The sequence below is a fragment of the Hippocampus bargibanti genome, linkage group LG03 (assembly GCF_051943395.1).
Source record: "Hippocampus bargibanti isolate YZ-2025 linkage group LG03, ASM5194339v1, whole genome shotgun sequence".
NCBI classification, from domain to species: domain Eukaryota; kingdom Metazoa; phylum Chordata; class Actinopteri; order Syngnathiformes; family Syngnathidae; genus Hippocampus; species Hippocampus bargibanti.
This window is the reverse complement of record NC_142736.1, coordinates 20265417-20278848: the sequence shown is the minus strand read 5'-3', so window position 1 is coordinate 20278848 and position 13432 is coordinate 20265417. Positions and strand designations below refer to the sequence as shown.

The 13432-nt window shown below is 39.8% G+C and overlaps 1 protein-coding gene across 2 annotated transcripts in view; it reads right to left on the bottom strand.

The window, feature by feature from the left end:
- Positions 1–11058, bottom strand: part of cpne7 (copine 7) — a 39219-nt gene extending 28161 nt beyond the window's left edge. For both annotated transcript variants that reach the window (XR_016114480.1, XM_088992499.1), the window contains exons 1-4: positions 10910–11058; positions 9008–9243; positions 3166–3348; positions 2993–3067 (exon numbers count right to left, since the gene is read on the bottom strand). Coding sequence is in view for 1 of the 2 variants with exons in the window: in XM_088992499.1 (XP_088848625.1) it covers positions 2993–3067; positions 3166–3348; positions 9008–9181 (432 nt within the window). In the remaining variant the exon portion in view is untranslated. The remainder of the gene's footprint in view (positions 1–2992; positions 3068–3165; positions 3349–9007; positions 9244–10909) is intronic.
- Positions 11059–13432: the final 2374 nt, after the last annotated feature.

Sequence of the window (13432 nt, the reverse complement as noted above, 5' to 3'; positions counted from 1 at the left end):
AATTCACCCAGGACTGGTCACCAATCACAAGCAGTTCACGTCAACAAGAATCAGTTTCAGTCAATTTCCATTGGGTAACTCAATTTTTTTCTTGAAAAGAGTGACCTTAGACGCTGTATTGATGTAGACTGTGGATGTGAAGCAGCTGTTTAATTAAACTTTTTAATGAAAACGGGCTCACTGGACATTTAAAACAAGAAATGAGAGCATTGAAGGGCCCGGCTTTATGAACGTATCAGTCTGTAAAAGGGGAGTAGGAGGTCGACATCTTGAAAAACACATTCAATGGGCCGTTGCCAAATAGCTGCAGCTTTACAGGGGGTAGTATCTATTGCAGGTTTAACAAATGCAAATGTATTGAACAAAACAATACAACTTAACAAAAATCAGGCAGTTTTTTTATATACTGTACCACCTTATTATTAGTAGTACAGTGATACCTCAGCTTACGAACGCTTTAGCTCACGAACTTTTTGCCTCACGAACAATACATTCGCAAGCATATAGTCTTGCTTGACAAATTAGTTTTCAGCAGATGAAAACTAAACCACACGGTCGAACGGCGCCACGGTGGCTGCGGACTAGATTTCTTTGAGTGGAGACGTGGTTTGTTATTGAGTGGAGTACTTTTGCTATTATGGGACCGAAAAAGACCCGACCGCTGGCTAGTGTTAAGCCGAAGAGGTCACAAAACAAAATTACGGTCGAGCAGAATCATCGAAAAACACCAACGAGGTGTGCGTTTGTGTGATTTCGCGTCCCAGTACCAGTATGCTAAGTTGAACATTGCTTTGTGTGTTGTCTAAGTAACGTCTCAGGCAATAGAAGAGGTTGAAAAATTTCTGTTGATTTGAATTAACGAAAAGCAGCTAGCAGGGCACAGTGTGAGTGAGGGTATAATTGCTGAGAAAGCAGGGCAACTTTACTCGGATATCATCCAGAGGCAACTACATCAACAACCGTCACAAAGGTAAATAAAACGACTTTATTACACAGTACAGTTTATTTCTTTAATTACAATACAATAGCACATTTATTATACATAAAATAAGGTGTATTTTGTGTCATTTTAAGGCTTATTTAGTAGAAAATTATGTTTTATGGGGACCTGGGAACGAATTATTCTCATTTGTAATGGTTTCTTATGGGAAATAAATGTTCGGCAGGCAAATTCTTCACCTTACACACACTTTCTGGGAACCAATTAAGTTCGTGAGCTGAGGTATCACTGTACTTACTTACCAGATGTAGTAATATATCTTGAGAATGACTGTTCGAGAACATTTAGCGAACAAGATTTAGCTGACTGTAATCTATTTACTGTATTTGAATCTCTATTTATGATTTTGAATATTTCCATGAGTGTCAGTTACAGTATATCGTAGACTCTTCTAATTGTAAGACAAATAAAAGTTTTCTCATCTTATCTCATCTTATTTCTTTTCGAGATCACAGGTGAGCCGGGTTTCCTCAAATTAACGTCAGTGGCAAATTGGAATCCTTTAACGTTTTGGTTAACCGTTCAAGTTGAAAAAAAAATACCTCTGCAAGCCAACAACATGCAATGTTGAACTGAGTCAGTCAAAAGAAATTCAAAGTGTATCGAATTAGAGTTTGTAAAAATTATCATGGGAGATGAAGAATGAATCAAAATACATGTTACACCATAAGAATACTCAACTTAACTGCCATTGACAAATTTATGGGGAATTGAAAATATGACGCAGAGCGCCATTCCCGAATTAGTTCGGGTTTTGTTTTTTCTTGTTTGAGTTCGCTGGCCATTGCCTCTGGCGATGTTTTTTCCCTTCCACAAAGGGGCAGCATTTCCTCTTTTTCCAGGTTAACGCTTTGTTCCAGCTTCAGCTGTTGTTAAAGCTCTATAAACCAATATGTATGTGTTGCATTGTATTTTGGACACCCGCACTCATTTCAAACTCATAGAATTTAGAAATTAACTCCATTGAACTTTACTAAACCTTACATGTCAATTTAAAATAACCACAAAGCTTTGCTTTGGCTTGAGCCGTAGATCAGAACTACTACGAGCCGGCTGTCCAGTAACCGGGGGAGCCACTGTTCAATTGCTGAGTCATTGGCATATTTTTTGACCAGCAGAGAAGGCCTTGCGGGCCCTGATGGTCCACCACTGCAATTTAATAATGCCAATACTGTATGTTTGGGGGAGGTGTAACATATTAACTCAATCACTGCCATTCATGAATTTGTTCGGGAATTGAACATATGACGAACAGCGCCATTCCCGAATTTGTTCGGTTTTAGTTTTTTCATGCTTGGGTGCCGATGGTCCCGAGCATTTTTTTTCTTTTCCACAAGGAGGCAGTATTTCCCTTTTCTCCATGTTAGCGCTTATATGTACATGAGCCGAGAACCAAATTGCTCAGCACAACAATTTACCAATGTTGTGTACGGTGGTGACATCAACAAACTATGGCCCTGTTTTTCAATTGATAGGAAAGGTGGAAATAATTATGAACGGTTCAAAGCAACAGTCTGTATTTTCAGAAAACCAACATGTTGCCGCTAGAAAACCCTTCAGCTGTTGTTAAAGCCCTATATAAAGTATTATGCATGTATTGCATTGCATTCTGGACACCCGCCCTCATTTCAAGCTCATATAACTACAGACCCTTATAATTTAGGAATTAAACATTTTTTCTGATGAAAGAAGAGAGTCTCAGGTTTCTGACGCTGCGTTGAATGTTTATCAAGTCCTAAAACTCAATATTCTGTGGGTCCAGGAATTGGAGTGACAATGACAAAAACCCTGGCATTGGAGTGGATATATTTTTGCACATGTATGGCAGTGAAGGAGTTAATGGGAAATTCAGAATGTATATGAGTAAGCCAAAAAAGGTTCATGATGACAAATTTTACAATTTGGCTTGATTAGTACGTACTTGTGGAAAAAAGTACTCAAATATCTGCAGCAGAAAGTTCTGACAAAATAATGCAAGTTTAAAGGACTTGCCGTGATGGTGGATTTTCCAGCATATTTTCCATACTTGAGAAGTAGAGGCTTCACCATCTTCTTTTGGGCCACAATCTGCAGAAACGACAGAACGATTGGCTCAAGTGCACATCAAAAAACGCCGGTGACTCATGCGACTCGCGCAAGATGATTTGTGTGCCATTCACACGTACCTGACCGAGCGTACACTCCACACCGCCCAAGAAGTCATCATCACGCGTGCCGATACTGTGAGTGCCGTGGATGTCGTACACTTCCAATCGCAGCTTCTGAACCTCTTCAAAGTAGTAATCCAAGGAGAAAACCTTGGCGAAAACGGGGTGCAAATTGCTCTTGATCACTTCTGTCCTGTCCAACTGAAAGAAAATATACCCAATTCAACTTCGGCATGCTGCTGATATTCCATTTTCATCAATCACAATAAAATCGAACTCAGAAGGGAGAGACGGTCGTTGGACGACCAACGGGTCAAAACTTTGCAATTATATTCTCACAAAAGAAAGAGACAAAGTCAAACAAATGTTCTATGATTGAGGTGGACCAATCTTTTATCGCGCTCAGTCAAGAAGAAGATATGACAGAAGATTGGAGGATTCTGACATTTAATCTGAGCGAACAGGCCACGTCCGTGTCTGCGTTTCACTGCCTGACATGAAAGCTGTGCTCTCTGAAGCTCCGTCTGCTCATCCTGCAACGTTCTTGCTCTCCTTATGCGTCAATTTTTAGTAATTAAAACTGCAGCTTTATCTTTGCTTTTCAACATTTAGCCTGTAGCAGACATGCATATTTCTCCATGACGTCCATGATTCACTGGTGAAAAGGATACTTTGTTCCTCTCCACTTTCATCTAGAATTACTTCATTTCAAAAAATTAAGATTGAATGACTGTCTAAGTCTTTTGTGTTGTGTCCACATCATTTGTTATTTAGTTTTTTTGTTGTTGTTTTGACTTCAAGATGGCACCGCAAGAGAGGCTGACTTTACCGAAGGTCCTGTATTTTGGTTTTCTACTTCTTCCTTTCCTCTTACTTTCATCACTTGATACTGTAAAATGTAAATTTCTACACAGTGAGACTAATAAAGGCTAAACCAATCCAATTCTATTGATATGATCATTTTGTCAAAAGAGCATTTGGGGACATAAAGAAAATGTAACTTTTTTGCATTCAACGTAATTTAGAAGCATCATATCAACACTTTATATTTCAAAGTCACACCAAACGTCCTCTTGAGGACAAGTGTGATGGAAATTTCCAACTGGGGGTGGGTGCTTGGGGTTGCATGTTATGCTCTATGCTCGAGATTGTTGTTTTTCAGTTACTCCATCCTCCCACATTCTCCAAAGATGAATGCTAGGTGAACCGAAGACTACAAATTGCCCATAGGAGTGAATGGGAATGTCAAAAGTTATTTACCATGGTGCACTCTGTGTTTGCATTTCAAGGAAAATCACAAAAGGCGCTTAATATAAAATGTATTATTATTATTATTATTATTATTATATCATCTCATCTCATTTTCCGTACCGCTTATTCCTCATTAGGGTCGCGGGGGTTGCTGGAGCCTATCTCAGCTGTCTTCGGGCACGAGGCGGGAGACACCCTGAATTGGTTGCCAGCCAATCGCAGGGCACACAAAGACATACAACAGTCACTCTCACACTCACACCTAGGGACAATTTGGAGTGGTCAATCTGCCTGCCATGCATGTTTTTTTGAGTGTGGGAGGAAACCGGACGACCCGGAGAAAACCCACGCGGGTCCGGGGAGAACATGCAAACTCCACACAGGGAGGCCGGACCGGGACGCGAACCGGCGACCTCTGCACTGTGAAGCCAGTGTGCTAACCACTCGACTACCGGGTTATTATTATTATTATCAACACATGGTTTCCAAAAAAAAGAGAAAAATCCAACAGCTTTTGCTGTCGTACCTCAAGGCCGTTTCCATTTGAATTATGATGATTTCCCTGGGGTGTGAAGGAAGATATTTTCATTTCCCTCCTCATCACATCAACTCAAAATTACATCTTTACAGTACCAATTACTGTAAAGATGGTGGTTTATGAGTGACTTTTATGCCGATTGAAGGGTATGCTAGTGAAATCATCTTTGGTGGGAATTAGTGAAAAGATGTGAATGGATTGAATTGAACCCAAACAAAATAGTTCCACTTGATGAATCTAATTGTCTTTTATTGGAGAGGTATAGCTTTGAAGGAAATGCCACTTTTTCACTGAAAATTTCATGTAGATTCTAAAATAACAACAAAATACAGTGATACATTGGCTTACAAACTCAATTGGTTCCAAGAAAGTGTGTGTAAGGTGAAAAGTGTGTATTCCAAACATTAATTTTCCATATGAAACCATTAAAATGATGATAAAATGTTCCCAAGTCCCCATAAAACATAATTTTCACCTAAATAAGCCTTAAAACTACACACAATATACCTTATTTTATGTATAATAAATGTGGTATGGTATTGTATCTAAAGAAATAGACTGTACAGTATAATAAAGTCATTTTATTTACCTTTGTGATGGTCGTTGATGGCTTGATAGAATGGATAGCTTTTTGCTTAAAGTGTCTCAAGGAGCTCTGGGTTGTATGTCTTAGAAGTTGTGATATTGCAACAACAACAGATGCAGGCAGACACACTAGGAACTTCATTAATAGCTGGTTCCCTTGCTTGTATGTTCTCTTCAAAATGTACAGATTACTTGTGCGGGTTATTTGTGGAGCCTCATTGATGGGATATTTTAACCTTGCAGTCTACACTCTGCCTTTGAATTATCAATAAAGTTGAAACGACTACAAATTTCACAGTTTTCTATCCATTTTCTCACCATTTCACTTTTGTTTTTTTCCACTTTTTTGTTTCAACCTCTGTCGTCTACCTTTCGTGTGTGTGTTTCTGTTTCTGTAACCCCTCCTCCGCTCAATGCTGCGTGTGTTCTGCTGCGTGTGTCCCCTCTCTCCTCTAACACGGACCTTGACCAATCACGTGTGGCTTTAACCGAAGACTGGGGCGGGGAATAGAGGAGAAAAAAAGCCGGCTTCCATTTCAGGAGCTCCAAGAACCGGCTCATCACTCGTTGTGGCGCTCTGTGTGTTTCCCGAAAAATAGTTCATATGCCAAGATTATATTCTTGCGAATTTAACGTTCGTAAGGTGAAAAGTTCGTTAGCTAAAGCGTTCGTAAACCGAGGTATCACTGTAATTGCATCATACCCACATTGGATTGTAATCCAATTGAATGGAACATAATTGAATTGTTACACTTTAAAATAGTAATGTGAACAATTTTGCACCCCATGTGTAGAGATACACACGCAAAATAGATCACTATCAAATGTGACGCCAAAGGTGATTAGTAAAAAATGCCCTGCGTAAGGCGCAGGGCGTCTGTCTAATTTAATAACGCCATAAACCAAACTTATCATGCCGCGAAAATCGAAATGTGGCCATTTTTTAGTGCTGTGCGCATGCGCGCCTGTCTAAGAAAATACAGCTTTCAATAGTGTCACTTTCTTCCAATCTCAAAACTGTGCCTTTGCCTCCTCTTTGCCACTCTTGTGCCAAAAAGCATTACAGTCATTTCATTTTAGACCTGGCTGTAGCCTGAGCACAAAAACAGTAAATAAGCAAGTTATTCTGCCTAAAAAAAATCATAAATACGTATGTGATAGTTTATCGAAATTTAAAAAAAATGAGAAATGGCAGCAAATGCCACATCGCTTCATTGTTCCTTTCCTCACCATCCTCCTCCTCACTTTGTGCCATCTGGATGGACAGATTTGGGATGAGTTTGATGAGTCTTTTTGTTGATGACAGTTAATCTAGGCGACAGAAGATGGCTTGTGCCAGAGAATGAGATGTTTTAGGTATGAAACCTCTGCGAAAAAACATCCCTGCCATGAGATATGAAAGTATATTTCACCACTTGTTCTGAAAGAGTTTTATCTGAATAGTTTGATCAGTAACCAGCCTTTTATCATGTGGCATGCCATTAACATCTGTTTCTTTTAACACATTCATGAGCATGGACACACGAAGGTTGTTTACATGCGCACATGTGATGGTCGGCACTGAATCAAAATTAGCATTTTATCTGGAAATTGCCCAAAGAAACCTGTTTGAGAAGTGTGGAGGGGATAGAACCAGTAGATATAATGTCATTGCACCCATGTTTAAATGCCAAACCTTGTGGGATAAAAAAACATTAAAAAATAATAATGATAATAATAATAATAAATTATATGTACATGAGCCGAGAACCAAATTGCTCAGCACAACAATTTACCAATGTTGTGTATGGTGGTGACATCAACAAACTATGGCCCTGTTTTTCAATTGATCGGAAAGGTGGAAATAATTATGAACGGTTCAAAGCAACAGTCTGTATTTTCAGAAAACCAACATGTTGCCGCTAGAAAACCCTTCAGCTGTTGATAAAGCGCTATATAAACCAATATATATGTATTGCATTGCATTTTGGACAGCCACCCTCATTTCAAGCTCATATAACTCCAGAATGAAGAGAAGAATGAATGTCTCTCTGTGTCTTTGATTTGTCATATTGTCTCTGTGCTGTCATATTATTCGTTATTTAGTTTTTTTTTTGTTCTTTTGACTTCAAGATGGCGCCGCGAGAGTGGCTGCCTTTCCAGCAGCTCATGTATTTTGTTTTTCTACTTTCATTCCTTTCATCAGTTTGCTGCTGTGAAATGTAAATTTCTCCACTGTGAGACTAATAAAGGCAAATCCAATCCAATCCAACCCATATAATTTAGGAATTATTTTTTCTTATTAAAGAAGAGAGTCAAAGGTTGCTAACGCTGTATTGAATTTTTATGTATTCCAAAAACTCAATATTCTGTGGATTCTGGAATTCAAGTGACAATGACAAAAATCTTGGCACTGGAGTGGACGCACTTTTGCACGTCTGGCAGTGAATGAGGTAACGGCATTTGAACAGTGGCAGTTGTGTGCTGACTTCCATTTAACATGACTTTGAATGTGACGGGTGAATTCTAAACACAGCTAAATATGCTTGAAAAAAGTGCTTGAAAAAAGTGAAATGATTTGTCATGGTCTCACATTCTAATATCATTAAAACTGGACATTTTGAATGTGGATAATTTTTATGTGTTTTATGTAGGTACTTCCCTGTGTTCACGCCTCACTGAACTCGATCTATTATCACATTTGACAAGTATTCCTTGGATTACAGCCCGAAAAATCCATATCTTTCTTCATTGCTCACCACCATTTCACCCCCAGCACTGAGGAAAAATAACATCTAAATACATCATATTCACAGGCAGCGAATTAAACTTACAGTTATGAGATCCAGTTTCCCTTAAACAGGTTTTTTAATGCTACTGTAAAAGAATGATTAACTTGTAACTGAATAACCTCATTGTGTTTGGCATTTGCCCAAGTCTTAACAGGGGAAATGATAGAATTGCCTCCCACACTCTGAATCAGCCTGGGAGCAGTCCAAGAAAATAAACGTTTAAGCCCGAGCACAACTTGAGCGCGCTGTCCGTTAACAAGTCCATTTATTCACAACATGCTTAAAAGAAAACGGAAAGAAAAACTGAGCGGGGTACAATCTAAACAAAGACGCACAAAATCAACAACCAACAATAGACAATTTAAAGTTCAATTAACATTGTGTGTATGTTTTTGAAATGTGCAAACTGAACACAGTAACGATTCTTACACAGTTTCGAACCCTGAACCTCCACCAGGACTATTCTACCAGTCTGCTGGGCAAGAGAAAATTAGGATTTAGTATTTTAGTGCTGCCTTGATATATGAATGCATTTTTTTTTTTTTTTTTTTTTTTTTGCCGGGGCAGGGCCGAGTGGAAGTATGCAAGGGCTTAATGTAACATTTTAAAGAGTGTAGAAGTTTTATGTTTTCTGATGGAAGCCTCACTATCCCACACATTGCTGAGACGAACAAATCATTCACAAATAAAGAAAAAGAAGGAAAAAAAATCTCACCTCAGTCCACTGTCCGTTGGTCTGTACCATGAGAATCACGCAAGGGTCTGACTTATTCAGAGTGTCTCGGTCTAGTAGAGCTTTACAAGACACACGAAGCTCCACTTTGGAGACGCAGGTCGCCGGACCGCCGAGACTGGAACCGGGGGAGGTGGCCTCCTGAATGTCATTCATTCTGGGCCGGAGATGAGGGGAGCAGCCGAGCAGCAAACAACTAGTCAGCGATGATGTGCTCTCTAAGCGTGAGGGATGAGAACAGGAAGTCGTTGGGAAAGAATCCTGACAACAGAGAACTTACCAGAGAACTTATATACTTATATACAACTTATATACAGTGGTACCTCGGTTCTCGACCATAATTCGTTCCAGGACCCTGTTCGAAAAGCGATTTTTTCGAACGCCGAAACCACCTCTTTGCTACTGTCACTTACGAGTTGACAGCGGGGGGGGGGGGGGCTGCCTCTGCCTCTCCCGGCCGTTCTCCACCCGCTGTCATTCTCTAATCACGGACACGGGGCATTTATACGGTTCGCGATCACCTCGCCAATGCCGGATGATTGACTCAACTCGCCACCGTACCTGGACTCTTCCTTCGTTGCGCGAGTGTATCCGGTCCGAGGTATTTTCCCTGCGTCCCGTAAATTTATGTCATCTTCCGGGATTGCGTCATTTTGCCCCCTCGTTACTTTTTGGCGTAGTAAGCGGGTCGGACCACCCCTGCCTTCTTACTTGCAGTGTTTTCTTTTATTTGTGAATAAACATGCTGCTTGATTAGTACGTGTCTGCTTTGGGATCCCAAACATTCCACTATGTTCCGACAAGTCTTCTGCCGTCACTCTCGCTCGGAACGTGACAGCTTCGGATGACTCGGCTACAGGATGTTCTTTTCTCTTAAAATATCTATCCAATGACACTTGCTCTCACTCCCATAGCCACATCACTAGATTTCACAGCCTCCTTATTCTTTAATATAGTACTGATCGTAGATTTCGCCATGCTGTATTCCCTCGCCAGATCAGACACTCGCACAACTCCTTCATATTTTGCAATTATTTCTTTCTTAAATACAATAGTTGTACGCACTACTTTTCTTTTGTCACTTTAAGCAGCACTTACTTTCTTTGGAGGCATGATTAGGGGCTAAAACTCTTCGTACACCTATATTAAACGCTAGAGCAAAACGCAGCACATCAGCTATCGACAACAGTTGGTCACGGAGAGAGCAATACATCCGTGCGCCGCTCAGCTCCCCACCGTCGCGTACGCACTCACGCGTCGTATGGGCGTTCGAACACCGATTGATGTTCGAACGCCGAAGCAAGAATATCTTGAATATTTTGTTCGAACACCGATTTGTTCGAACAGTGAGGCGTTTGAGAACCGAGGTACCACTGTATATATATATATATATATATATATATATATATATATATATATATATATATATATATATATATATATATATATACACACACATAAATAGTTGTCATTGCTGTTCTTTATATATAGTATATAGAATATATATATATTTATATATATATATATATATATATATATATATATATATATATATATATATATATATATATATATAAATAGTTGTCATTGCTGTTCTTTAAATATAATAAAGCAACAGGTACAGACAGTACAGAAAATTGGACACTCGAACGTCAAATGCATATTCTGGTGAGCGCAGCACCAGGGACAGTTCCCAGAACCTAATTGTGACACAAAAACTACTCAAAGAAGCTTTGCAAAATCCACAATTTACCGCAAAACAGGAAAGCAACACCAAGTGAGTAAAAAAGGTAAGAAAACACACCTCAATATTCACCACTCTTCTTTTTTTTAAACATATGACAACAATATTTCTAGTCAAGACATTGAAAGACATTTGCTCACCTCTTTGTCCGGGAGCTCAAAAATGCAGACTACTCATTTCCTCAGTGAAAACATATTCGTGTTACTCGTAGCTCTTTAGCTACTCTCCTATAGTATGGCACTTTTGAATGATCTTCTGTGAAGCAGCAGCTTCATTTGCCTCCCTCATTGGTCACCAGGGCGTGTGGAAAAAACGGATAGATAGAGAAGAAGGGCGGGGAGGGGGGAGAGAGAGAGGGAGAGAAATAGAGAGAGAGAGAGAGAGAGAGAGAGAGAGAGAGAGAGAGAGAGAGAGAGAGAGAGAGAGAGAGAGAGAGAGAGAGAGAGAGAGAGAGAGAGAGAGAGAGAAAGAAACGCTGGGCTTTTTCCCTTCCATTCGCTGAGTTGGATTCTGATAGCAACCCTACGCACCTGGTAAAAGACATGCACTGAGCAAATTCACAGAAAATGTTAACATATAATGGTACAATATATTCATTTCTTGAGCACTCCAATATACCACAAATATAACACCCAACACGCTTAATTGATTTTAACTCATATGGCAATCAAACCAATGCTTCAACATAGGTCTTGTTATGATGCCAACCAAAAGCTTTCTGAAATACCAGAACAGAACTTGATGTACAACCATGCATATGCAAATCTACTGTAATATAAGAGATGTGTCCATTTCTTTTTTTTAATTGACCCTGGCAAAACAGTGCAATTTTTAAAAACTGACCATGACAAAGTATAATGGCAAAGGAAACAAAAATGTAGCCGGATTTAACTCTTTCACCGTGGCGCTTAAGACCAAGAGGTGCCCGCTTCTGCAAATGTGGTGGTTACATCGAAAGCTCTCAGAGCTGTTTCAAGCTCCCGTTGTGAACACCATCCATAGTATCCTAGAAAAATGTACATTAAGATGACTTGGCTTCTTTTACAGCAGGGGTGTCAATGTCATTTTTTTGCCGCGGGCCACATTGTAGTTATGGTTTCCTCTCAAGGGCCGTTATGAATTTGGGGAAGAATGTTTAATCCCCTCCACATATTACATATACAGCACACAACAAATTAATGAATAACTAGTTTTCAAATCTTAAATCAAGAATAATGACTGTTATTGCGGTTTACATCCAAAAATAGGAAATTTTGGTTCGGATTTTAGCAAGCATCATAGCGGGCCGAAAAAAATGACATGGCGGGCCGGATTTGGCGCCCGGCCCTTGACTTTGACACCTGTGATTTACAGTTTCAAAATTCCCCAAACAGGTTCACGTGGATGGGACGTTGACCTCCCACACCTCAGCATTCATGATCTCACTCGCTGCGAGGCTCGTCGTTCATTTAATGGGAATATGTTATGTAACGTATTGTTTCCACGCAGTGTTGATGTATGCTTTGCAATACACCCACGAATGTATTATTTTATGAATGTATCGCATGTAATGTATTGCATAATATTTGTTAGATTGTAAGGGAGAGGAGCGAAAAAAGAGTCACTTTTTAAGATTTTACCAGGTGGGCCGTAGGTGACCAAAGACAATCAGAAAGTGGCTTGAAATTGAAACCGAATGAGTCACTCCAGTCAGGCTGCTATGCGAGGGACAAAACGAAGACTTAATGGAAAGCACTTTCTAACAAATCCTGTTTTGACAACAAGTTTGTTTTCTGTGATTTTTCCACTTTGAAGCATTTGTCTTGAGTGCAGCCGGCAGCGCCATTTGGCGGATTAGTCTAATAAAAACATGCTGCTTAGGGAGTTTTTTTTTTTTTTATCCTGACACTCTTGTGACCATTTTGCATTAGATTAACACTTAAAAGACAACCGACACAATTTTTTTGTTTCCTAACTGACATCAGAAAAACGTTTGATAGCATCTAAAATACCCAAAGCACGCAGGCTGATATTTTTAGTCAAATGCAAAACACCAATAAAAATGAGTTTGTGTCCCAAAACTACTCTACTTCAAAATGACCTCAGAGATGGCGAGTTTCCGAAGGTTCCGCCCGCTTGTTCGTGACGTCACACCAGGACATCTTGCCTTGCTCTAGATTCTAGAGTCTAGAATCAAAACAATGGCTTCAGATTCGGGGGAAATGCTTTCTTGTTACTCATCCAGTTATGAATATGATTCAAATCGTTCTAAAGAGGAAAGCATAAATATTTGCAATGGATTAAAGAAGTCCTTCCGTACCAATTCGAGCTGTCGGGACTCCAATGTAGCATTCCAGAAAATGCAAAAGATGGCATCCAAGCTCCGTCGGAAATGGGCTGATTTGTCTGCTGGGAATTTGTGTCAACTAGTATCAAATAGTAGTCTTGGTGCAACACACAACGATTCACCATTGCGTTATTTATGTTTTCCTTCAAATTTCGCAATCAACACGGAGTTTTCAGATCAAACACAGTACCCAAAATGCATTGTGTGTCGCTTTCTCGGTCAGGGGCGTTCCTGACATGACGTCACGTCGGGACTCGTCACCAACTGGAAAACAAGACTTCCTGAATATTCAGTGCGAGTCTTAAAAAGTAAAATATAGCTATATGCTGTGGAATCT